This window comes from Pan paniscus, chromosome 12 (genome assembly GCF_029289425.2).
Source record: "Pan paniscus chromosome 12, NHGRI_mPanPan1-v2.0_pri, whole genome shotgun sequence".
Lineage (NCBI taxonomy): Eukaryota > Metazoa > Chordata > Mammalia > Primates > Hominidae > Pan > Pan paniscus.
In genome coordinates, this window is record NC_073261.2 from 39,911,639 (window position 1) to 39,938,872 (window position 27,234).

At 40.2% G+C, this 27,234-nt stretch overlaps 1 protein-coding gene across 2 annotated transcripts in view; it reads right to left on the reverse strand.

The window, feature by feature from the left end:
- Positions 1-26,963, reverse strand: part of KDM3A (lysine demethylase 3A) — a 51,438-nt gene extending 24,475 nt beyond the window's left edge. The window contains exons 1-10 of one of the 2 annotated variants that reach the window (XM_034953500.2): positions 26,643-26,963; positions 25,854-26,069; positions 18,182-18,337; positions 16,931-17,041; positions 12,953-13,055; positions 11,615-11,739; positions 11,304-11,376; positions 11,113-11,201; positions 4,002-4,165; positions 1,347-1,846 (exon numbers count right to left, since the gene is read on the reverse strand). In XM_034953500.2, the coding sequence (XP_034809391.1) occupies positions 1,347-1,846; positions 4,002-4,165; positions 11,113-11,201; positions 11,304-11,376; positions 11,615-11,739; positions 12,953-13,055; positions 16,931-17,041; positions 18,182-18,337; positions 25,854-26,039 (1,507 nt within the window). In that variant the 5' untranslated portion in view covers positions 26,040-26,069; positions 26,643-26,963. Of the gene's footprint in view, positions 1-1,346; positions 1,847-4,001; positions 4,166-11,112; positions 11,202-11,303; positions 11,377-11,614; positions 11,740-12,952; positions 13,056-16,930; positions 17,042-18,181; positions 18,338-25,853; positions 26,070-26,528; positions 26,618-26,642 lie in introns of those variants that run through there. The other variant, XM_055107707.2, reaches the window with a different exon arrangement.
- Positions 26,964-27,234: the final 271 nt, after the last annotated feature.

Consider the following 27,234-nt stretch of genomic DNA (forward strand, 5'->3'; position numbering starts at 1 on the left):
CTAGGTTAGAAGTATTGCTAGGCAAAGAAAGTTCTTTCTATTCTTCCAATGCTATACTAAAAAAGATTCGCAAGTCAAATCCAGCCATCTTGCCCTCTAATTTCACAGAGGCCTGCAGTTAAAAAAGACAGTGTAGATATATTCATTTTTACTGATCCAAATAAATAAATTGTTTTCGTAGGTTGTTTTCGTTTGTTTGTTTTTTGAGCCAAGCTCTCACTCTGTCGCCCAGGCTACAGTACAGTGGTACAATCATAACTCACCGCAGCCTCCAACTCCTGGGGTCAAGCAACCCCCCTGCCTCAGCTTCTCCAGTAGCTAGGAATAACAGGTGTGCCCCACCATGCCTGGCTGATTTTTTAAAAAATTTTTTGTGGAGATGGGGTCTCACTATGTTGCCCAGGCTGGTCTCAAACTCCTGGTCTGAAGCAATCCTCCCACAGTGGCCTCCCAAAGTATTAGGATTACAGGTGTTAGCTACTATGCCCAGCCTAAAACATTAACAAAATCCATATCAATTTCCCACATAGCTAACAGTGATCAAAAGGCATCTTTAAATTCTAATAGCTCTAAACCTTTTGACATGCTGAAAACATTTTGTTCTTCTAACTCTAGTAACAGAGCTTCTGATAACTACCACCATTATAATGCATCCTCAAACTTCATATAAGTAGCATCAAGTACAACGTACCAATTTCCCCATAAGAGTAGTAGTTTTAAATTGTGGGTGCAGCAGGACCTCCCCTTAAGCAAAGAGACTCTTCCTGGTAGTTCAGCCCTATCCGTAACATCTTTAACCCAAGTCCTTTTTCCAGAAATGATACAATTCTGCATCTTTTCTAAAATTTCAAATCTCAGCTACCTGTCACAGATCACCTCTTCTACTCCAACCTGGATGTAACAGAAAGATCAGTGACAAGCTGAAATAAAGTAATCACCAGATTACTTTAGATTTTGTTTCAAAATTTTCTTAACCTAAGAATTGGGAACCACCTAATTACCCACCTAATAGGAACCAGTTAAATCCTATGGTAAATGAACATAATGGAATCCTTGCTTTAAAATACTAATAGACACCTACACTAATTCACAGGGTAAAATTATTGGCATGAACCCATTTGTGTAATACAGTTTATCTGTATTTCTATATACATGAAACCAGGTACACCAAAATATTAACAGTAATCATTTCTGAGATTTGGGAATTATACCTTCTTTCAACTTTTCTGACTGTATAAACTATTTCTACAGAGTCATTTTCACATAGTTTCTCATAGGACAAGAAAGAGATATATATATCTACCATTTCTTACCTTCTACCAATAAAGATATTGAGAAACACTCACCATTCTGGATTTTATTGTTGCTTCTTGTACAACAGCTTTCATTATCTACTTTTACTGAAGATTCCTTTAAATTCTGTGATCGGCAAGCTAAAGCTGAAGGTTCTACCTTTTTTCCTGAACAGTTATTATTGACACCTGCTTTCACTTCTGGTGCATTTGAAACATCCGATGGGGAAGGTGCATGTTCTAGGTGCTTCTGCAGTTCAGGAGGATTGGCAATTTCCAATTCTGCCTTAGAAGAAGCCTTTGTAGGTAAGCACTCCTTAGGAAGGCCAGTCAATGCTTGTGGAACAGACTCCAATCTGTTTTCCTGATCAGTGTTTGTCTTAGGCTGAGTACAGCTGCCTTTTGGCTCAGTCAGAATTTTCAAGTCTCCAGTTCCAATCTGAGAGGACTTTGAGAGCAACCCTGCTTTGCAGACATCTGGTTTTGTTCTCAGAGCTTCAGACTTTGTATTTAGACAGGAAGAAATTTCCTCTGGTAAACTTTGTTTATGACATCTGAAAAATATAATATAGAAAGCTAGCATCCAGGCCTCTTTTTATCTCTCCATTATCTTCCCCAAACTGTTTGGTTCCCTAAGGTAATGAGTATGAAAGAAAAAAGAAAATTTCTTATATGTTACAGAATTTAGGATAGATTTCTGTGAGCTAGAGTTAAAAGTCATCAGTCAATGGTTCTGCAAAAATATCATAAACACTCAGAAAAATACAACCCTAAATTATGTCTGCACGTTCTCAGAAATCTTTAACTTCTTACGTTAGTTCTACTTCTCACAGCACAATGAACCTTAGCTTTCCCTCAAAACAAAATATTGTATGAAACCAAAGAATATACTCAGCAGATAAGCAGCTCTCTGGTTTATAAGTATCAAAACCAGAAGTCTGTGTAGGGGCAATTCTGAAAGTTTTCTTTCTTCTTCTTTTTTTTTTTTTTTGTAAATTTCAGAGAAACCTCTGCTAAAACTCTTTCTTCCATAGTAAAGATTATGTCTGAATTTTAAAGATAAAACTCCATTCTTGCTACTTGCCAAGAGTCAAAAATTGAACCTCTAGTAAAGGTCAATGTGTCAAGATAAAAATTCTAAAATATATACGTATATAAAAATGTTAGAAATCCCTTCAAAGATAATTCACACAAAATCTAATTAAAAACGAACAATGGGCAAGGCACAAGGGCTCACACCTGTAATCCCAGGATTCTGGGAGGCCAAGATGAGAGGACTGCTAGAGGCCAGGAGTTCATGACCAGACTGGGCAAAATAGCAAGTCCCCCATCTCTACAAAAAAATTAAAAATTAGCCTGGTGTGGTGGCACGCGCCTGTAGTCCCAGCTACTTGGGAGGCTGAGGCAAGAGGATCAATTGAGCCCAGGAGTTCAAAGCTGCAGTAAACTTAAGCTTTGACTGTACCACTGCAACTGCACTCCCTCCTGGGCAAGAGAGCAAGATCCTGTCTCTAAAAAACCTCAAAAACTAAAAAAAAAAACTAACAAACTGGCAGCAGCACAAAACCCTTTTCTGCTATGAGCCAACATGTAACCAGCCCTAACAGAGAATAATTTCATTCTTGTTTGTTCAGTGATCAGGACACATAGCAAATAGAATAGCTGATTGATTACTTGGTTATTCACAGAACGATTTGGTATTTTCCCTGTACATCTTACTAGGGATAGCCTTGAAGAACTTTTGTTTCTTAGCATCCTAGAGTTCTTTCTCCAGAAAAATGCAAAGTCCTTTTTTTCTATTATACCTGTTTGTTCCTGCCTCTACCAAAGGACTTCACCCTGGAGAATTTTTCATTTAAACACTCAGATGAAAAATCTTTCCTTGGATATCACTGAACTTCCTAATGTTTCCTCCGTTTCTATTTTGAAGACTGCTCCTCCTCCTGTCTGACTGCCACATGGCCATCCTCCAAGCTCTATCCCAGACTGACTACTTTTTCCCAGTGAACCAGTGTGCTCAGCCACTCTCCCACCTTCCAAACCTACTTTTCTATACCACAGTCTCTCTGACCTACATCTTAAGTCTGTATCAACTGCCTGCCTACACAGGCCACCACCACTTCCCAGAAGAGATCCTTCCCTTAAAACTACTTGCTCTGTCAACCTTGTACCTACTTTAAACTTTCTAGTGAAACTTTACATTTCTTACTTGTTTTCTTCCTCTACAAGTTAGTAACAGTTACCACCTACAGCTATTGCTTCTTCATTTCTATTATTCTTAGAGTCCTCTCTACTGCCACATTTCTCAACTATACTTGGGTCAACTCATGTCGAGGCTGTGGAGAATCTCTCACTGTAACCATGTCTCACTGCTTCTTCACACTCCCACTGACCTCAGTCTTCCATGTACAACCAATCTGTTCCCTTTTCCTTAAAAGAAGACACCTGTTTTACAAAGGTACTATTTCAATTGATCCTTCTCACTGTATCAAGACAGTCTCTTTTCTCATGCCCCCTTTCACTTCTATACCATTTTCTATGTTGCTCTGTGTGCCTTCTATACTTTTCACCTTCAAAAGCATCTATCCATCTTTTCTCAGAAACTCTAACGAAAAACCTCCCTGGACAACCAGGGATAAAAACAATGAGCCATGACTAAAATAATTTTTTATTATTATAATTAAACATCTTTAACAAATCACTACTCACCCTTGAGGAATTTTTGCTCCAAGGTTAGGTGGAGAGTTGGCAGCCTGGGGAGTACTTTGCTGTCTTGGGTCCTTACTAGGTGGAGTTGCTGCAGTACAGCCAAGCAGTATCTCCTTAAAAACTGTTGTAGGTACAGACTGCACAGGACACATACTGGGAGAGGCCTAGAAGATACCAAACCAACAGATATTAAAAGGAAGTCCCTAGTTAGGAAATAATAAAATGCTACCAAATTTAAGATCATTTGCTTATAATACCAAACAAACATAATACCATTGCCAAATAAAAAGAAACAGGAAAGTGAAACAAGTGATAAACTATACAATTAAGGGCTTTAAGACTGTAAGTAATCACTCCAGCTTTTCACAAAACTTATGTCTTCCTACAAAGGATCACAAGCTTATCTTTTTCAGACCTCTGAACCACTGTGCCAGGAAAACAGTCAGGTGGCAATTACTTTACTGATGCAACACAGAGGTGAACTTTTAAGTGACAGTTTTAAATGGTGGCAGCTTCACATGCATTCACTTTGGCATGACTTGAGTGCCCACCACACACTTACTGCATAGTTTGGCAGGAGACCAGACCACATAGGACTCTTGTAGGCAGGGATGCCTATTTGGTACCCAGATAAGCCTTTGCAATGCAATAAAAGTTGAGGACAGTTCTTGCTCTTATGTGGCTCATCAAGTCACAAAAGTCATCCCAAGCTGCAAAAAATATCAAGTTATGACAGGCCTGTGGGCAAAGTTGGGACACCTGTCCCGGTTCCCTTTTCAGGTAATTTAATCTTCACAAAAATGTAAGTATTGAATCAACTTCTTAACAGTTTATACCATTCACAAAAATAAACTTCCCACCATGAAAAAAGAAAGGAAACTCAAGACTAGTCTAAGGCTGAACCAGGTGAAACCAATTCACCCATTTCACCAGGCTCCTCACATGTGCTTAAATTTTTAAGTCATATACCTTTCTCAATCGTCTTGTCTTACCACCAAATCTAAACTTGAAGAATCTCTAAAGTTTCATCATCTTCTAGTTATTAACTTCTAAAGTTTGATTACAACTTCCACTAATAGGTTTTCTGTTTTGTTTTTTGTTTTTGAGACAGTCTCACTATTATCACCCAGGCTAGAGTGCAGCAGCGCCATCTTGGTTCATTGCAACCTCTGCCTCCAGGGTTCTAGCAATTCTCATGGCTCAGCCTCCCAAGTAGCTGGGATTACAGGCATGTACCACCATGCTCGGCTAGTTTTTCGTATTTTTAGTAGAGACAGGATTTTGCTATGTTAAGGCTGGTGTCCAACTCTTGGCCTCAAGTAACCTGCCTGCCTTGGCCTCCTAAAGTGCTGGGATTACAGGCACGAGCCACTGTGCCCGGCCAGCAGGTTTTTAAAACCTGACAATTTTGAAAATATTTATATGTACTCTACTCATGAATGCTTTTCTCAGAAATTTACTTGACAGCCTTGAAAAGACTAGCTAGCATATACTAAACAGATATATCTGAAAAATAAGAATTTAATCACTGGCAAAGTTTTGGCATAGTTTCAACTATTTTTAGGCACTAAATTATCTGATCATGTATTACACTATTTCAGTCAACTCAATTTTGGTTGAATAGTACCTTAATGTTCTCCAGAAGGTGTGATGGTTGGTTTTGGGTGTTTTTTGAGTTTCCTAATCCTTTAAATGAGGAAATTAGTTTATTCCTAAAGTCCCTTTTGCTTATAATAGTTTACAATTCCCTGTTAATCTGAGGTTAGTCTCCCAAAGTTTAATGCTAAATCATTTTGAAATGCTTATTCAAGGCTCAATTTTACCAATTATCTTTCCTCATATTGGTCACCTTCCTTATTCTGAATATGTTTAGAATTGATGCACTAATACCTTTCCTCACTCTCCCAAGAGCAACACACTTAAGAAATTTGGATTATAAACCTAAGCATAAATTTTTACTCTGTATAAAATCAAGCCGCTCAAGTTAAAAAAAAAAAAAACCCTCCATCTCTCTAATTTCCCATATGTAATCAATAAACCAACAAATCTTGCCTCTATTTGCAAAGTATGTGTTGAATCTACCCATTTCTTTCCATGTCACTACTACTACCATCTTTCCCCTAAGCTACACATCTCCTAACCAACCTTCCTTCCATTCTTGTTGAATCCTCTGCATCCTACCCAAAATCTCTTCTACCACAGAGCAATCTCTATAAAACATAAATCAAATAAGATCACGGCAGTCCACTGCCTACAAGAATCCCATGTGGTCCAGTCTCCCTACCACTCCTGCTCCTCCTCCCCCCATCTCTTTCACTGACCCGCTTGCTCACAGTACTCCAACTACACTTGCTTCCTTTCTCATCTCCTAGTGTTCTAAGCCCTTTCTTGCCTGGGCCTTTGTACTTGTTATCTCTCTGGCTACATCGTTTTCAGTGGCTGGTTGGTTCTCTCTGTTCACCCTCAAGTCTGTTAATATGTCACCCTCTCAGAATTTCTGATTACTCTTTCTGAAGTAGCATCCCAAAAGCCGTCCCTTACTCTTTATCATTTTTCTGTTTATACCTTTCATAGCCCTTATCACACCATGAAAGTACCTTTCACTTATTCACTGTCAGTCTCCTCACAATGGGACACACACTCTTTATGGGCAGAGGCCCTGCTGTTGCGCCCACTGTTATAACCTCATAAAACCGAACATACAGTGGATGCTCAATAAATAAGACTGGTGGAATGAACATACCAAGGAGTGAATGCTGTTAGCATGTAACATTTCTAAATAGCTATAAATCAATAAGTCTTATGAGTTACCTGAAGTGACAGGAAGTGATGATCACCACTGTAGATCAGTCTAGCATACACTAAATATGCAATAAATACTTGTTGGAAGGAGGGATGGAGGAACAGAGGGAAGGAGGGAAGAAAGGAGAAATCTGCTATTTTTACAAGGGTGATTCACCACACCAAGGAGAAGATTTGGAGAGCAGTGGCAACAGCACAGTGATGAAGAGTACTGGATTTTGGTGTTAGCCTTTGGTTTGAAATTCAGTCTCTAACACTTCCTAGCAGTTTCTTCCCATGAAGTATACTTTACAGGGCTGTGCTTTTACCATAGTGCCTGGCGCTGAACTCAATTTTAGAGATGAGCTGTCTTAAAGCAGAAAAACATTACGAAAATTTTCTCAATTCTGTCACCGTGTGTTAGAATTAGCACAACTTAGCGTGCTTTTCCTTTAAGAAACTCAAGTATTTCCTTCTACAACTTTCCTAAGGTTTAGCTCAACAGGAACAGGACTCCAATTCCCAAACCCATGTTCACGAGTGCACCTCCGCACTGGCCTCTGACTCAACAAAGGGTCAAAGTTTCTTCTTACCTGAAGAGTTTTCCCTGAAGGTCTTCTATACCAGTCATGGCAATAGTTCCTCCCTGCCAGCAGACGGAGATAATATAATTGAGTGTATGATAGAATTCTAAAAAGGACACTGCCGGCTCACATTCCTCAGCAGACTCTTTCCCAACTAACCAGGCAACGTCGTAACTCTGAGGAATAGTCTGCTAGGCAGAGAAGACCTTCAAGGAGCCAGGTATCACTGGCAAACAGGTTTATCTTAACCAAAAGTATTCATCAAGACAGTCAACAGTCTTGCCTACTAGTCCCAAATGCCTGTCTTCTAAAGACCACCCTAAAAGTGCCAGTCCAACACATCTGGGAAGTGCAAACACAGTGAGAATCATGCTGAGTGCATTACTGTACTCACCTTTCACTCATACATTTTCAAAAACTTTCTTTCCCCACTGCTCCCTTTATCTCTCCAGCCCTCTTGAAATCTAGGCCAGGCCAGTGTATCCAAAACTCGTCTGACTACAAGAATCACCCAGAACAAAAGACATTTACCGATATGGAATAATAGTTATAATACATTACAAGGGAATCAAGGAGGCTACAAGAGTATGGTTTTTAGTTTTAAAAAACTAACAAAAAAAATCAGGTCTCTGTGATAAATACAGGGGGAGAAGAGACAGGAGGGAAGTATTTCAAAATGTAAACAGAGAGTCTCTGAGAAGTATGATTACAAGTGATGATTCTATTCTTTACTATACTTTCCTAGGTTAACCAAAAATTTTCAAATGAGATGAGCTTCATAATCAAAAAAATATTTTCAAGAACTTCTGAAACCCAGGTAAAAATCCACCTTCAACTTCCTTTAGAATGACATGACTAGCATAGAGCTCAAGAGCTGCAATGTACATTTTTAAAACACTTAGTTTAGTTTATCATTTTAGATGCAGAAGTTAAGAAACTTATCTCCAGGCTAAAGTGCAGGCTTATTTTTTTAATAGCTTCTAATGTGCCCAACAATCAGCTCAATAGCACACATAGTATGGGCAACATGCTGAGAAAGATAAAAAAGTAATGCTTCTGGCCTTGCAAGAATTTGAATCAAGGAGACAGGATCATATCATATACGTCTATATGCCCACATTTTACAAGTACCTCCTTGAAGGTTGGAAATTTACTTGCTCAAACACCTTTCCCATTGCTGACACACTCAACATTCTGAAGGCACCTTCCCCCAAGGGAGGTTCCCACTGACCTCAGTTCTGCTTGCACCCCAGACTGATTGCTCCACCATCCAACAGGATACGTCATTCCTATTCCCGACCCTTCTTCCTCAGCAAGTCTCACAGCTCAGCTCTCCTTTTCATCATACTCCCAATTTACACTGACACATTCCCCATGACAGGCAACACACAACCAACTTCTCCAAACTGGTATTTACTACTTCTAAGTCTAGACTGCCAACAATTTCTCTAATGTTAAAACCTGACATAAAGAAATTATTATTATATCCTGTTTATCTCTCAGCTTCTAATACTATGGATTACTTGACAATATTGTCTCTGAGCTTGACATCCTCTGTGTAGTCCTGGCCACATTAATTACCCAGAGCCTTACTATCTGTTCCCTTCTAGACCAGGGACCCCTATTCCTCACCAGCTCAGCCCCTTTCTACACTGGGAGACTATATAGTATCATAAATAATTGCCTGACCATGTCACTTGGGCTTCCTAAGCTACAACTGTCATGTTCTTTGAGGCAGACATTCCATTTGTTCTACCTACTTCATTAGCTAGATTCCTGTGCTTCTTCAGTCCTAACACCTAGTCTTCCACCAAATCCAACTACTGCTGTCTCCTAAATAGCTCTCCACCCCCTTAGCTACTGCCTCACCTCAAGCCTATTTATGATGTGCAATACAACTAACCTCATCAGTGCCCTCATTTCTATTCTCATGTCCTTCCCTCATCCATCATCTACAGAGCTTAAGTCAATCTCCTGAACTTAAAACCCCTGAACACCCCAGACACCCCCTCTTCATCTGCAGCATAAAACCCAAACTTCCTATCTTTGACCCTGCTTCTCTTTTTCCATGCCTCCTGTGCCCCAGCCACAATGAAACATGTGCCCTTCACCAAACAAGACACGTCCTTCCCTGTCTGAGAGGCTCTGCCCAGGCTGCTTCTTGAGGCACCTGCAGAGCTCCTGCCCAGAGCACTCCCCCTGCACTTGTGGGAGCCCTCTGGAAGTCTGTCTCCCTCACTATCCTATGGAATCTGAGACAGGAACTCCAGATACCTTTCAATCTCCAGGACCAAGTATCCACCACACAGTGAGTACTTAATACAGTAACTGTGGTTTCTTGGATGGATGTACTTGAAATTACCTTGTAAACTTTAAGGCAAAAATGAAAGATAGTAAGACTAATTTCCATACTTAACTCTTCATTCTTTCCTAAGCAACCTGAGCCTCAAGAGGTCAAAGCCTATACCCTTCAAAGGAGGACAGAGGCTTCAGACACTGGTTTACAAAGCCTTTGGTGAAGTATCAAAGTTCCTGTTGCCTGTATACAGGAAAGATTCAAGAAAGCCAATTAACCATCCTAGCTACATAGACTCAAGTGTTTGTGTGGCACAGTGCTAGCTTTGGTTCTAGTCGATGCTGTAGTCCAGTCTGCCCTTAATCAAGAAACCCAGATTTATTCATTGGCTTCCTGGCCCACTCCCCATGCCATTTCTCCTGGCCTTGGTCAGTTTTTAAGTTTTAAACTCCAGCCTGGGGCAGAGCATTATAAAGGAGTTTTTGATAATTATAACACAGGAAACTAGCCATGTGACATTTAGGCATTTGGATTCCTAAGGTGCCAAAAAGTTATTTGTATTGGAATAGGTCCTAATGATTTAATTCACCTAAAAGAGAAACAGTCTCAGTCCAAATGGTAACTATTTCAGAATAGAATTAAATCTGGTACCTGAACCCACAGTAGCATTCACAAAAGCCTAAACTTTTCTGGACAGAAATTAGTAATGGCAAACCAATCACTTTCCTTGAAATACATTTGTTTACCCAATCATAAATGACCAATTAAATTCCTTATTATTGAGAAGGTGAAGGTCCTATCTCAACACCCAAACTACTCAGAATTCTAAGGCTCCTTCCCTCTTTTCATGCCAGGCATTGACACACACAACTCAATTTACCTTTAAGAACACTTCCGCATGGTGAAATTGTCAAATCTATTGAGAATCTCCAGCAAATACCAAAAAATGAAACTTTTTTACATAAAATAGTGAACCATAAACTTATATTATCTCCATCTGCTTCAGTGTAGAAATTATGGCCAAGATCTGGAACTAGCAAAGAAGAGCAGACAGCAATATAACTCTAAAAAAAATTGCCATGCAGCCAGGGGCAGTAGCTCACGCATGACTGTAATCTCAGCAGTTTGGGAAGCTGAGGCAGGAGGATCGCTTGAGCCCAGGAATTCAAGACCAGTCTGGTCAACATACCAAGACCCTGTCTCTACAAAAGACACAAAAATTAGCCAGGTGTCATGCATGGCACATGCCTGCAGTCCCAGCTACTATGGAGGCAGGAGTTCAAGGCTGCAGTAAGCTCTGGTTGCACCACTGCACTCCAGTCTGGGTGACAGAGTGAGAGCCTATCTCTAAAAAAATAAAAATAATTAAATAAATAATAAAAAATAAAAACTAGCCGTGCAATGTTAGAGTTAAGGAAAGCTTTACACAAGTGACATAAATAAAGGTTACCTCAGAGCAAGATTTTGCTTGTTTGGAAACCAGGGTTCCATTATTCTCAGAAGACTTGCGTTTTACAGCTCCAATTCTTGCAGAATTACCTAAAATATTTAAAAATAGGTTAAGTTGGCTTCCCTGTTTCTCTTAATGTGAGAAGAACGGAGGAAAGGAGGAAGAAGAAAGATTTTAATAACATATCTTACCACATGTCACAAGGTTATCGTGTACAACTTCAACATGAATCAGTGACGGATCAACAATTTTCAGTGCTGGAATCTTAAAAATAAATGAAACAAAGATACGGGAAAATAAAAAATGCTCAAGAACATACTGAAAATCAGGTTCATTAACATAACAATAGGAGCTTCTTATGAATAATTTCTTTTTAAAACAACTGTAATTATTTCTACCCTATAAAATAATAAAGGTATTTAGTGCCTAGAAAATCATAAATGCTTTGTATAGTTATCATGCTTTGTCGAGTTATCTTACAAAGAGTTATTGTTGTCTTTACCTCCTCACAGTTGACTTGAAGAGTTTTTGATGCTGGGTTTCCATTTACAACGGTTGCTGAAAACCACTGAGTAGATGGGTCCAAGCTATAAATTTTTACTTCTGAACCAACTAAGTTTTTGTCACCTTAAAAAAAAAAAAAAAAAAAAAACTTAGAGCAATTTGCATTATCTCCCAATAGCAACATCATCCAGGACAATCTTTTCCTAAGTCTTTTTTAAAAAAATGCAAAAGTAAACATTAAAAGAATCACTACAAACATAAGATGACTGACATTTCAGAAAAGCTATGAGAAAATTTAAACTTTTTATTTTGTATCGAACCAAAGTAGTATTAGACAATTCATCAAGACCTCACTCACTGTCCTGTGTAGTTTTAGAGGAATCAAATTCAGGAACCCCAACAAAAATACTATGTCTGATAATCTAAAAAACACAGAAAAAAATGTATGATTGTAGAAACTCAGTAACACAAATGGGAAGGTAAGGACTATCAAATTAATGCCTTATCCATTTTATATGGCTGATATTCCAAACATATCAAATTCCACATCAAAATATAGCTGAGCTTTAAAAATATCTTTTTTTTTTTTGAGACAGGGTCTTGCTCTCACCCACGCTGGAGTGTAGCAGTGTAATCAGGGATCACTGTAGCCTTGACCTCCTGCCTCAGCCTCCTGAGTAGCTGGGATTACAGGCATGTGCCACCACACCGGGCTAATTTTTTTAAAAATGTTTTGTAGAGATCAACGTCTCCCTGTGTTGCCCAAGCTGGTCTTGAACTCCTATCATAGGCTCAAGCAATCCTCCCACTTTGGATGTCCCAAAGTGCTGGGATCACAGGCTTGAGCCACTGTGCCTGGCCCTACTTTACTGTTAGTTTCATATAATCCCTGAACTTTCCAAATTTCAGAGGTTTTAGCAACACACACATTTTTTGAATTTTAAATTTTAAAATTCTTAAAAATTTATTTTAGAAAAAAAGTAAGAAATGGCCCGGCGTGATGGCTCACACTTGGCAGGCAGATCACTTAAGGCCAGGAGTTTGACACCAGCCTGGCCAACATGGTGAAATAGTGAAACCTTGTCTCTACTAAAAATACAAAAACTAGCCGGGTGTGGTGGTGCGTGCCTGTAGTCCTAGCTACTTGTAAGGCAGAGGTTGCAGTGAGCCAAGACAGCTCCACTGGCACTCCAGCCTAGGAACTAGACTGTCTCAAAAAAAAAAAAAGAAAAAAGAAATTTCCATGAGCAAATGAATGAGAGGCTAAACCCTAGTTTCTCACAAGCTAATCACTGGTCAACTCGTGAACTATCACCACTAGATAATGCATATATACCTTTTAAAAGATGGCTTTCATCTAAATGCTTCACAATCAAAGCTTGAAATTCTTTACTGACAATCTGATTATCCGTAAGAGAAAGTCGAAGACTGTTTACATCCTGAAAAATGAAAGATCATTACATGTTAAGGGTAACAGTTAATAAGAAGAGTTATTTAAATTCCAGTGGGCTATTTCAACTGGTTAATCAAATGGGTTAAAGTAGTGTCAACAAACCATGTGATAGCCCAAATCATTCCAATTCCAGTAAACCAGACGGCTCAAAAAGTCCTAGACCATCAAATGATCACAGCTATAAGGCAGACTGAAGTAAAGTCATCCCAAGCTAGAAGCATGAGAAATATTAAGAGGAACTCAAAGCATAATTTTAAAAATGACTAACTTTGGCAATGGGAAAAAAGTAAGCAAACAAACAGCTGGTCAATCCAAGTAAAAAACACTCTGTATCCTAAATACTGGGGATGGGGAAATCACAATCCAAATCCAAGGGACAAAAAACACAGATAATGACACACAAGAGACAGATGTATATGGTCAATTCACTGCAATTCCTGTCTGGGTTTTTTTTTATAACACACTGCATGTACTATATAATACACTGTGTAACCTACTAGCAGGGGTAGATGACCATAACTGAGAGTTAGTTTATTCATCAATCAGAAAAATGTTTCCTTGATCAATGTTCTCCAAACCTTTTGACACACTGTAAAGATTAACTCCAGAGGTACACATATCTCTTTCCACCAAAGTCCACTGATAATGGGCAGCCCTTTTTTCCATATTCCCATTAGTAAACCCATGGCTGTGCCCAGTGGCCACCCTGGGGATGAGCAAGCATGCACCCATGATGGCAATTTTAGGGAAAATCTTGAACCACATCTCAGCCTGGTTACCTAGGCCAAAACCCTATTTTCTAAGGCCCCTTAAAGCTGACCAAGCTTCAGCTCCCTTCCTGGTAAGAAACTGCTGTTTTTAACAACTCATTTCACACATTCATTTAACCTAACTAGTATTACAAAATGCATTCTTTTTTACAAAAAGGGAGGTGGAGGGACAAACAGAAAATCTGAATGAATAGCCTAAGGCATCGGAGTAAGCCAGTTCTGAAACATTCAATTCTTGGCAGCAGCTCCATTCTTGGCACTATTCCACAGTCTTCTGGCTTTGTGTGCACACCCAGTTATGATAAATGTAATACAGAAACTGTCAATAGGAATAACCTGCCAAACCGAATTCTAGCAGGGCAAAGAAAAAACAGTGCTACACACAGAAGCCCTTCCAATATCAGGGCTTTATGCTTTTCTGCCACTGTGAAATGGATAATGACCAAGAATGGGTCATCCATTTTTCCCACTGGGAAGGATAACTAGTCTGTTAGAGAAGCTGTGCTGGAAAAATGTATTTCTTTTGCCAAGTAACATTAGACAAACCTAGGGTCTCCATAAGAGATCAACATTAATTACCAGAATGGGTTAGTTTTTGTTTTTTTCTCATGCATGTATTGTTTATGCAATTTCAAAAAATTTAATTATATTCTCCAATTCCTACTACAAGATGAAAGTACGTATCAATGGAAAGAGCCGCAAAGGGCTTCAATAAAGTAGAAAAATATTAGGCTGCCTAGGAGAGTTTAGGGCTTAACGAAAGTGCAAGATAGTTGTCCAGATACCTTATCTTTTTCTTACCCACAGATAACTGAGTAAAATTCAATCTAAAGACGGACCCTGACTTTCAATCCCAATTTTTGCACATGCCAAATGATTTTCAGGTGCTCTGTGCATTATCTAGAGCAAGTATCCTACTGGGGTAATCACATCCCCCAACGTGGAATTTCGTACAGCTTACTGTGATCACCCATATCTACAAGATAATTCTCTGAAGTACTAAACTTTGAAAACTCAACATCACTAAAAGTCAAGACCACACATTATAGTTCTCCCAGTTAATTATATATTAATATCGTATTAATGACAACATTCACACTGATGGCTCACAGCCCCACAGCCCCTCTTCCCGAGAACAAATATAAACTTATTAATTTAGATGTTTCTTTTTCAATCCCAAGAAACAAAACTAGGGTTCTACCTTAATTGAAAACCTTAAATACAGGAAAGATGTAAATTCAGAAAACAGCACTAAGAATAAAAAATTCCTTTTATTACTCAGTAAAGCAAAATATCCACAACCCCCCTGTATGTTATTTGATCCCTGCAAGCAAGTCAGTCTTCCTTTTAAGGCAGGAAAAATATCAAGATGGGTATAACACAAGAACTTGTGTCTGAAATTAACTAAGTGAAAGCATCTTCCTCTGTTCCATTACTTAAACATTATAAAATAAGGTTCAGATTATGAATCCTGTTTTCACTCACTTTCCAGATATGGAAGTATGGATGAGACTCAAGTAGAGGAAAAGCCAGTGCTTTGGGCTTCCCAATACAGGCTCGGCAACCTGATAACCACTGACCCCAAACTACTTTTAGCAAATAGGTTTCATAGTTCTATACCCCAAAGAAACAAGTCAGGTATGAAGTCACAAAACAGAAGGCGGTAAAGAAGATTATTCAGCTTTATAAATGATATCTAAAAGATGATTATTATTATAATGTGTGTGTGTTTGTATGCGTGTGTGCAGTCTATTCTCATCATTTGCAGTAGTTATGTTTTATCAAGTTGCAAAAAAACATTTTATTAACAAATACTGAACCATTGCTCCTAGGGGAAATACAGTTGTAGGTTCCTTCAAGCCTCTGGTCACATTTTCATCAACCAATTGACACATAATCTTGTTTTATGTGTTTCTGTTGAAAGACATCTTATTTAATATATACTGCTTATGCACTAACCTTGAATTCACAGCCAAGAGCACTATAACTCAGACGAACGAAGCTTATCTAACACATGTATTTTGTTCTTAAGACACATCATGGCACTTCAGCACTGCTTTTGGGGGCCATTTTAAACAGTGAAATCACCCAAAAAAAAAAAAAAAAAAACACAAAAATGCAGCACTGAATAGACTGCAAAAAGCACACTTGTTTACAGCATAAGTGAAACAAGGTGGAACATCACCTTATTTAACCTTAGCTAGGAGCTGGGAACCTGCATCATGCAACTCAAATTATTTGCAGCTCTGCAAGTACTGGTGAATGACCATGAACCACCACAAGTATTGATTTGGGGTTACAAATATATTTTAGCAAATAGGTAAATTCACAAACATAAAATCTACAAATAATGAGGATTGCTTGTATATATGTATGCATGAGTGTCTATGTATGCATGCACATATATGTATATAAACAACGGTCTACTTTTAAATATTATTTTCATATCACCTAAGTGTTTCCATACACACACACCATCTCAACTATAATACCCTTGTCCTTTCAACCGTAAATGGACAGCACTAACCCAAAAGCTAACATTGAGGAATGATGTCTAACACCTAACTGCTGATGGGATGGGTTCTTTCCTGTTAGGTATTTAAATTAGAGCAATCAACATCAATATACAGTTGGCCACCGAACAACACAGGTGTGGACTGTGCAGGCCCCCTTATAAACAGATTTCCTTCCGCCTCTGTCACCCGAGATTGCAAGACCGAAAGTCTACTCAACATGAAGACAAGGACAAAAACCTTTATAATGATCTACTTCCACTTAATGAATACTAAATGTATTCTGCTTATGATTTTAATAACATTTTCTTTTATCTAGCTAATTTTATTGTAAGAATACAGTATATAATACATATACAAAATATATGTTAACCAACTGTTTATCAATAAGGCTTATGGTCAACAGTAAGCTATTAGTAGAGTTTGGAGGGAATCAAAGTTATATGTAGATGTTTTACTGTGCAAGGAGTAGGCATCCATAATACCCACACTATTTAAGGTTCAACTGTACTTTACTTCTCATGTTAAAGGAGTTCGTATTTCTGTTTCTAAGGTTTACTACTGTTTCTATGTTTTACCTGTATAGGCTTCAAAAGGTCTTTAGAAAGAAATACTCTTTGTTGATCTCCCAGAAAGCGAACAGAAGTTATGGATCCCAAACCAGCTTTGTCCAACAGAGGTTTGTACATCTAAAACAAAAGAAAACACTTTAGCATCATAACTGCTGTCAGCATAATTCTGAAAATAGGAACTGGCAATTTTCCACACACAGAGAAAGTGATAAAGCCACTGATTTTTTTTATTTACTGCAAGTTATCTCATAACAACTATTTATGCAGCCATAGATAATACAATTTTTATTCAAACCCAATAATTTAAACCAGATAGACATTTGGGAGTTATTAATATTCAAGACTGGGTCCACAGATTCACAGTGTCCCAAAAATTTATGCAAAAACTGTTTGTATGCACACTTCTCTGGGGAGACAGGCCTATGTTTTTAATCAGTTCTAAACAGCTGGAAAAAAAAATACAAAGAGCAAAATAAAACTTTAACCACAACCCTCATCTCTCAAGAATCTCCATAGCAACACTTTTCACTCGTGGGCAAAATCAGATCACAATCTGATCAGCCTTCAACCATTCTCCCGGCCTTTCCAAACTATCCAGATCCAACCTTCCCTCCTTGAAGCACCAGCTCAAGTCCCATAAAGACTAAAGTGCCCTCTCCAGACAGTGCTCACTCTTCTCTTTGCACCACACTTTACAATGTGGATATAGCACAATCATATACTGACTTACAGTATCTTTAAAGCCAAAAAATACAATAATCCAGAGGGAACCTTAAAGATCATAAGATCAAGACTGGAAACCCTACAGAGAGCAAGGCAACAGCTACTATTCGGCTCTAGCCTATTGCTGCCATAAGGCTCCAGTGTTGCCATTATCTTGTAGATTTTTTAAGGGACAGTGGAAATCTAGATTTTCAGATGTATTCTCCACATTTTTTAAAGTAGGCAATTAATTCAAATGTTTTGAAAGTACTGCAAGGGCCAAACCAAACAGATCTATATGTTTGCATATGACTGCTAGTTCCTGCCTTCTGACCTAGACATTCCCACTACTACCTCCATCCCTATTTGTCAAGCGAACACGAGGTCCAACAAAGTCAAGGGACTCGCTCAGAAGTGCAGAGTTCTTAAAAGGGCTGGCAGGAGATCCTAGGAGCTTTTCTGACTTTCTGGCATTACGTTTACATATTCCTTTTTTACCCACAATGGATAAAATGCCCTCTTCTCAGGAGTTCAATAAGCCCAAGTTTTACTCACTATTGCAGGCCACTGTACAATTCGTTCAGAAATTTCAGGTGACTTTCGTTCAGCTAAAACCAAATTATGTTCTACTAAAAATGCTCTCCTTAGAAGGCTGTAGACTTCTATCCATCTTCTTTTCCTCCAAGATTCCCCATCGAATTCCACACACACCTAGACAGACAAAATTGGGGGGTGGGGGAAGCAGATTCAATTTATTAAAATAAGCATTACAAATGCCCCAGCTGAACTATACCTTCATTATTCTATTTGAATCCTTTATCTGGATGTGCTTTCCCCCTTCCAGCTCCCTCACTTCCTGTCACAGCCCACAATACATAATCACACATGAACCAGGCTTTGGCTCCCAACTCACTTCGGGATGCAGAAGTCAAGGCTTTTTGGGCCAGTCTCTGTCCCTAAAGTAAACCCCTGGGAAGCCCAGAAACCAAACAACCCCTACTTATCAGGTGTTTACATACATTAATTAGACATCTGAGCTTCTGGAATTGGAAGACAAAAATTTGAAACTCAAAAGATGTACTTAATAAAACTGCACTGTAATTGTCTATTGACAATATATAAGTGGGCTTAAGATGACCCCCCATCACCACAATCCACCACCTGCTTTTGAATTCCTCTGGAATGAGTAAATTTAGCACAAGGCCTAATATATAGCACATCTTCAATATCCCTTTCAGTTGAATAAGCTAGGAAATTTACCACAGAATTTGGAGTCTAAAACTACTTGTTTGATAACATAGAAACGAGTGATTAACAAAATGACCACAGAGTTTTTCAGAACTATCTCTAGCTTCTTATATGAAAGTTAAACTACCTTGAAATATTGTTTTCCAAGTAATTGTAATGTTTTCTGCTTCTGACCTGCATAATACTTTTAACCCTAAGGCTACAACTCTTAAAACCTGTATACATATTTAAAGACATTAAAAAAATTCAGTCTAAAAGTGGGCTTCTGGGAGTGATCTATGAGTAGGAATTGTTTACAAAACCATAAAACTCAAAGTCATATAAAAGCATTGAAACACTCCAGCTTCCTTAACCTATTATAAATATGCTACCCCTTAACTTACTCTAGGTCCTCTTCAATGCTTTTTGTATTCTACCAATGACAATAAACTCCCTCGATATTCAGTGTAAAAATCACTGTTTTTATGTGATTTAAAATTCCTCCTCTTACTAAAGAGGTCTCTCATTTTGGTTTCCAGGAATTAGTTAATACATCTATCATCTATCAAATCTGTTCATCATTTTACAGACATCACTCATACATCCCTTTTCAACCTTCAGTTTATTAACTAGTTAACTTCATCTATCAGAGCACAATTCATATATCCTTTCCTCAAACAAACCTTCCCTTACCAAAGTGCCTCTCTCTCCCAAGAGAGGTCCCCATACTAACTACACTCAAAGTTTTGTACTTTTCCGTCTTAGCTCTTATCCACACTTTGCATTATTTATTTGTGGTTAACTGATTGACAATTAAATTCTAATAGGTCAAAGTCTGTCTCTGCTTTTGCTTACAACTGTATATCACTAGTATATGGAACCTAATTGGTACTCAGATACTTGTTAGCATAGATTAATGAATAAATTTCCCTCTGCATTGGGTTCCTATCTTGTTTCTCTCACCTGCTTAGAAGGCACTAAATTCCCACATTAGCCCCAATCCCAAACCTTCTCCAGTCTACAGGATAAAAATAAATGAAATCTAAGATCTATCCTACCCTTCTCAGCCAACACATGCATCCCTAACCTCCCAGGTGACTTTACCTAGGAAACTACATATCTTCTTGGTATTTTAGGCTTTTAACTTTCAAGTTATTACTGAATACTTTCCAAATCAGAATAAATGTGAACACCCACGTGGCAAAGCCCACATACGTTTCTCCCTGGTTATATGTTTTCTATCACTGTAATCAACCAAATGGTCTTTCATAAAGGTGGGCAGAGACTGCCCATCTTCCTTTCTGTTTCCTAGCCACAGAATCCACATGCTCTGACTTCTCCCCTAAATTGGCTAGTCTTTCTGCTCCATATTCACATCAACCTCAAACCCAACCAAGCTTTAGGTAGACAGTTTTCTTATTTATCAGCAATGTGGTATAAGAGGAATGAGCACACACAAATTCTAGATCCAGATTCAGAGACCTTGAATTCCCAGCTACACTGAATCTCTCTTAGAATGATTTTACATATATAAAATAAAATACTTATGATTACAAAGGAAACCAACTAACCTGCACCCCAGGTTAAGAACCCTCACTTAGAAAATCTAAGTTCTCTCAATGTTTTTCAAAATGAAAAAAGTGACACCTCTCATTGCATAGTTAGGCATATTTTAAAAGACAGTGTATGTAAAGTGTCTGGCAAGACAACTAGATAGTTTTAATACCTCCATGGTTAATTCAAATCTTATCAAGGTATCACTTATTAAGTTAGGAGCAGGGGAAAGAGGATCTTCAACACGATTATCTAATATCTATTCAGCAAAAAAAAAAAAAAAATTCAGTGCAGAATTAAGAAGATCTTAAGTGGTTTCCCAAAACTTAAGCAACATCACAGTTCTTACCAGATCACTATCTAAAGCTTAAGATAACCCTAAACCAAAAGACAGACAGAGCCCCTTTCCATATCCCAATTTTTGAGTGATTTGAAAAAAAAAAAAAAAAAGTTTACCTCCTTAAAAACAATTTAAGCTTATGACTTTCAAATATTACGCTGTATTAGCCAAAAATCACATTATTTTGGTTTGGAAAAAGATGACTTTAAAAAATATATAAGAAAACCAACAAGTTGTGAGCTTTCTTCAATATTGTTCAAAAGTTTCCTATCAAAACCATATATGTCAGTCAGGCATGGTGACTCACACCTGTAATCCCGGCACTTTGGGAGGCCAAGACAGGAGGATCACTTGAGTCCAGGAGTTCTAAACCAGCCAAGGCAACGTGGGGAAACCTCGTCTCTACAAAAAATACAAAAATTAACCAGGAGTGGTGGTGCCCACCTGTGGTCCTAGATATTCAGGAGGCTGAGGTGGGAGGATTGCTTGAGCCAAAGAAGTTGAGGCTGCAGTGAGCTATGATTGTGCCACTGCACTTCAGCCTGGGTGACAGAGTGAGACCCCATTTCCAGAAGAAACAAAGCATCTTTCATTTGTGCCTTGAGGTTTGAGGTTTTACACTTAATGACATCCCCCAAAAAAGCCTCTTCTGTGGACATTTCTACAAAAAAACACTTATTTTATTTTTTGAGACAGAGTCTCAATCTGTTGCCCAAGCTGGAGTGTAGTGGCGCGATCTCAGCTCACTGCATCCTCTGCCTCCGAGATGCAGGTGATTCTCGTGCCTCAGACTCCCAAGTAGCTGGGATTACAGGTGTGTGCCACCACACCTGGCTAATTTTTGCATTTTTAGTAGAGACTGGGTTTCACCATGTTGGCCAGGCTGGTCTTGAACTCCTGACCTCCTGACCAGATGATCCACCCGTCTTGGCCTACCAAATTATTGGGATTACAGACATGAGCCACTGCGCCTGGCCTAAAAAGACATTTAAATTCAGTAAGAACTAAAGTGACTTGACAAAGCTCATGCAAGCTGACAGATGCAACTAGTTTCTATTCTAAATTGTGTTACTTCACCCATGCTCCTTTGGCCCACAATGAGATGTGGCTTACGCTGTGTGGCTTCAAAGGCCAAAGAGTCAACTATGATTCACTACCTATAATTGTGAAATCTGCTCTTCTTTTAATGGGTATTTTGCAAATGTGTACCTTATTAGTACCTATGAAACACCTTGACCAAATGCTCGATATTTCAGATTTTTCAAGCCAATGTTTCCCCAACAGAAAATCTTTGATATATGAATTAATATTGTATCTAATAAACTAATATCAAAATCTCCCACTCTTACCATACTCTCATCTCACCTGACTATATGATTATAAAGGCCATCAGAAACACCAATGAAAATGTTTCCAAGTTTAAAAGTAGGAGCACAGAATGATATGGTTTTTAGACAAATTTTTAATTACATGTCTATTTTATGCCTTGCACTACAATGCAGAATACCACTTAATTCACTACTCCACAAAGAAATTAATTCCTTGTGCTTCCACTTATGTCTTCTTATGCCTAAATGTTTGTCTAAGATCCCAAGGTCCAGCATTCAATTAAAAGGGGTAAACAGTTTTTATACCGTGCTAGAAGTTTTTTCATTTTACATGGCTTGACTGGCAGCAGATTGCACTAACATTAGTTTCAATGGTGTGCAAAAATGAAAGGCTAGGCGTTAGTCAAGGCACCAAATTGCTGACAATAGCAGGAAATGGTACATACAGATGGCAAGGACTAATTGCCTGCTAAGGACACCTGTAAGGACTAAGAAGGGGCATTAGACGCAAGAAAAAGGTAGGCTTCAAAGAAAAAAGGACAAGTTAAGGAAGGAGGGCATTCCCACCACGCATAATTATGTGAACAAAATCAGCTAGGAAGCAACTCATTTCATACTCAAGTAGAAAGAGCAGGATAAAAATAAGATTAAAGCAGTCTTTATAGCCACATCTAATTAAGATCTGTTGTTATTCCAGATGAAGAGAATGCTACTGCCTCATCAGTAGATTTTTTCTAAACTGTTTCTCCATAGGAGAGGTAATAATTTTATGATTCCTTCACTTATCCATTCAAATAGCTGAGCACACACTACATGCCAAGCAGTGTTCTCGGTGCTAGGGATATAAAGGCTAACAAAATAAAATGCTCTAACCTCGCTCTACCTGAATATTAAAGCCTAGTGTTTAAGGTCGGGAGACAAACTCAAGTTATTTAACTTCTTTAAGCCTCAGTTTTTGACACTAAAAATGTAGTTTACCATCTAGGATATTTGTGAGGATTAAATGAAGTAATCGCCACATAATATCCATTTAATGATTATTTTTTCTTTGCTAAATCCTGATGTAACCATTTAATCATAGTTATTCTACTGTTATTATGTCTCCACCTTAACTTCTCTGTAACCAACTACCAGACATATTATCTTTTTGTCATCTAAGTAAGTGATTTTGTTATAAAGTCTCTCTAGGTGAAACAAAGTTAACAAGCCTTGGCCTCATTAATATCATCCGTAACTATCTAAACAAGCCAGTCTAGACAGACTTGTATTTGTCCTAATAATAGAAGAATGGTTACATATTACTTGAATGTTATTTATTCACATTCATCTCAGCCCCTCGCCCCACCCCCATCTCACCCCCCAAAAACTTAATGCCCTTAAACCCTAGTGTAAGCATGGTCTTAGTTACTTGGTTCCTGCCTCCATCTCACCAAGCACAAATTGGTTTTGGTGTTTTGAGCCCAGGAGTTCCAGACCAGCCTGGGCAACAAGACCCCCCAACTCTAAAATCAAGGTAAAATAAAATCCTGGTTTTTTTTAATGCAACATGGCCCCCAAACTTAACATCTGCTACTCAACTAAGGAATGCAGTGATAAATCATGACTAGAAAAGAGACAGAAGATTGGCATCTTACATGAGGGTTGAGTTGTGATATGTACAAGTAAGGCAAAAATCCAACCTAGCCAAAATTGTTTTTGACATGAATTCCCAGTTGTCTTCAGGTTAGGCACCAAAGTGCGGTGGAGAAGACACTGGGCCCAATCTGGATTCGCAGCCTCCCTCAGCAGCTAATTATGCAAATCTGGACAAGATTCCTTTTCCTAAATCTATTTCCTCATTCTGAAAATGAAGATATCACCACCTCCTCAAAGGTTGGGGGAGGAGGGAGGAGATTTAAAAAATATATACATGTGAAGTTCCTCCTAGATTGCCTGCCTAACCCAACAGGTCCTCAATCACTGCCACAGAAGGGAAGGGAACGCCTAGTCTCTCAACATCTGCCAAAGAACTAAAGACTGGAAAGTTTAAATAAAATCTTGTTTCCATTCAAATCACATAAAAACAAATGCACTAGAGAAAATTTTATTTGGCAGGCGAAATAAACCACAACAAGCATGACTGAAATCTAGTACCCAAAGCCCAGCTTACAGAAAGGTTATAAGCCCAAAGCAAAAAGGTTGGCCATTCTTGCACCACAATATATTATCTCTATAAACATCAAAACCTGACTTGGCAGGAGAATGAGCCGAATGCAGGAAAAAACCAAACCTCACAGCCTATGACAGGAGCTCTGCTGTGGCACAGCTCCTGATCACTGGCCTGATGGTTAAGAGGGCAGCTTTTGGAGTAAAACTTCCCGGGTTTGACAGAATACAGGCTATGTCAATTCCTACGTATGTGTCCTTGGCAAGATGCTTAACGTCCCTCAGGCACAGTAGTTTCATCCATAAAATGGGGGCAATATTAGTACCTACCCCCAAGAACTGCTGTAAGGATTAAACGAGATCATAGTTGTGAAGTGCTTGGCACACGGTTAAATGCTCTTCGGTCACTCCTCCTTTTCAACATGAGACAAGGCACAACACTGAAGCTTTAAAACATGCCTAACAGCATACCCCTTTCCTACAACTCTTTGCAGATAAATACCAGTTTGGGCATACACTGTCACCCTGAAAGTGTTCAAATGAACAGTGTTTCAGAAATCAACATATAATCAACTGCCAAAGCTAAAACTTGCTGCCTTTATTTGAACATAGTTTAAGAAAAAGCAAAGATGATGGCCAAGTGAAGATTCTGAAACACATCCACTAGGCAGGGTGGAAATATCTTCTGTTCTGACAAGCTTCCTTCAAGTTATCACCACTTTGGAGTCTTTGTTAGGAACCTTTTTTCAGTTATTTTCGCACAAAGGAGTCTTTGTTGGTACAATGGCTTCCTCACTGCTTGTTCCCAGACAATCCTTTCACACCAATACTTCTATTAGGGAGCACAATCAGAATTCATCTGTCTTTGAAAAGATCTAACAGAAAAAGGTTCTGAGTGTCATAATGATTTAAAAAAAAAAATCACTGGCCGCACTTGTTCCCAATTCTCTCCCTCCACTCATGCGTCCAAGTGCAGTATTTCTAAGCCAGTCCTCCAAAATACCATATATGGGACAGCTCCACCCCATCCCTCCATATATGGTCATATCCCATACCCACCCACAGGCTCATCACAGACAACCAGGAACCCACTCCTGCCCTGACCCACCATATACGGACAAACACCCACCCTAATACGCCAAACAGAACTTAAGCTCCTCCCTCTACACTCACTTCATTTTTAACAAGTCTGAAAGTTTTTTTAAAAGTTGAGTGAATAAATTAACAGGAACAAACAAACAAAACCAGCTGAAAGTACTTCCAAGCACTAACCCTCAATTCTTAATGACTCCAAACGTCACTTACAGGCCCTACCTAACGCTAACAAAAATACCCCTCCTCCTCTGCAGTAAAGATGAGACAGTCCTAGTGGGACACAGCACCGGCATTAATGAAGCGTGTCTGAACAACCCTAAGCCCATTATTAAAGCCAGGCAGCCAGGAGCTGTGGTCCAAACACAACTCGGCTCTGTACAACCATTCCAAAGACTTTCAAGATCTAGCTTCCTGCACCTTCAGATCATATGCCAACTTTCTGGTCTCCGTTTTCAGAAAACGGAAGGAGGGAACCGATGGTCGCGTTACCACGGTAACTGCGAAACGTCCGGTGGCAGAGGCCCGGAGCCGCCTGTACCTTCAGATCCTTCTTGGTAACGTCGGTGTGGGAGACAGCTCGAATGGTCCCGGAGAGCCAGGGCCACTCGGCGACGCGCTCCACGTCCCAACTGTCGTGGCTGCCATCGCTGCCGTCGGCTGCGGACAGACTGAGAAACCTCTTCCCCACCAATACCGGCCAACTTTCTCCGAGCGTGAGCACCATGGTTTCCACGCCTGCAGGAAGAGCTCCTCCCTGCAAAAACACAAAAACAAAATGCGACGGGGGCGGCCGGTGGGAGGGGGCCGGGCGGAGACAGCAGAGAGAGCGGGCGGAGGGCGCCGAACCCGCGCGAGGACGCGGCCCCGGGCGGACCCGCACCGAGCCCCCCTCCTGCGCCCCCCCGCCCCCCGGCGCCCTCCCCCGCCACACACCCGGGTCCCAGCGCCGCGTGACCCTCGCTCTCCCAAGTTTGGCTTTTCTAACAGCTCAAACGCAACCGCAGAGGGAGTGAGGGAAAAATTATCTGCGGCTCGAGTGGATTTGAAAGTGCTCAGCCCCCAGCCCCGAAAAGAAAAGGCCCCTGGTGCAGAGAGCCGGTCCCGGGCGGCTGGGTCCCCGCCCCGGGCGGCCCCGCGGGGGAGGGTGGGCGAGCCCGCGATTCCGCACTTGCCCCGCCGCCCCGCCCCGGCGCCCAGCTCCCCGGCCCCGAACCCCGGGCGCCCGTCTCCCGGGCCTGCGCCGCTGCCAACGGGCGGCGGGGCCGCGCGCTCGGCGCTTTCACCTTTCTTTCCCCTCTCCCCGCAGCCGAGGCCGCGGCGCTCTTACCCCGCCTCCCGCCTCCCTGAGTCACCGGCGGCAGCCGCCGTTTCCAGCCGCCTAGCCGACTCCAGCGCTGACTTGGTTCAAGAGCTCTCACAAGACACGCACAGCCTCCTGGACCCGCCCCCCTCGGAGCCGCTTCCGCCGCTCATTGGCTGAGACACAGGAGCTGGGCGAGGCTCCGGGGGAAACAGACCATCACCATTGGCCCCCCGGGCGAGGGCGGGGCCAGAGAAAAAAACAATTCCTTGGCTGCCTCCTCCCTTTCCCCTCCCCCTTCCGACTCCCGGGCGACCCCCATTAGGTTAAAGTACACAGAGAATAAGCGAGTGATCCCTCCGCCACAGGCCTATTCTTTCCATTTGTTGCCTCACAATATGCAAAAAAAAGTCCCGCGAAATCGGTTATCAACTTTGGGGCCCGGAGGAAAATTGCTGTGGCGCATAGATAAGACTGAATGGCGAGACCCTGAGCTATAAGTGCCTATTGGATTGTTCTTCAAGTGCGTAGGCTGTCGACCGAAGATGAGCCTTCCACTTGGCGGAAGAATCTCACAGGAAAGGGTGAGGGCGGTGCAGGGTTAGCGGGGGAGGGAAGG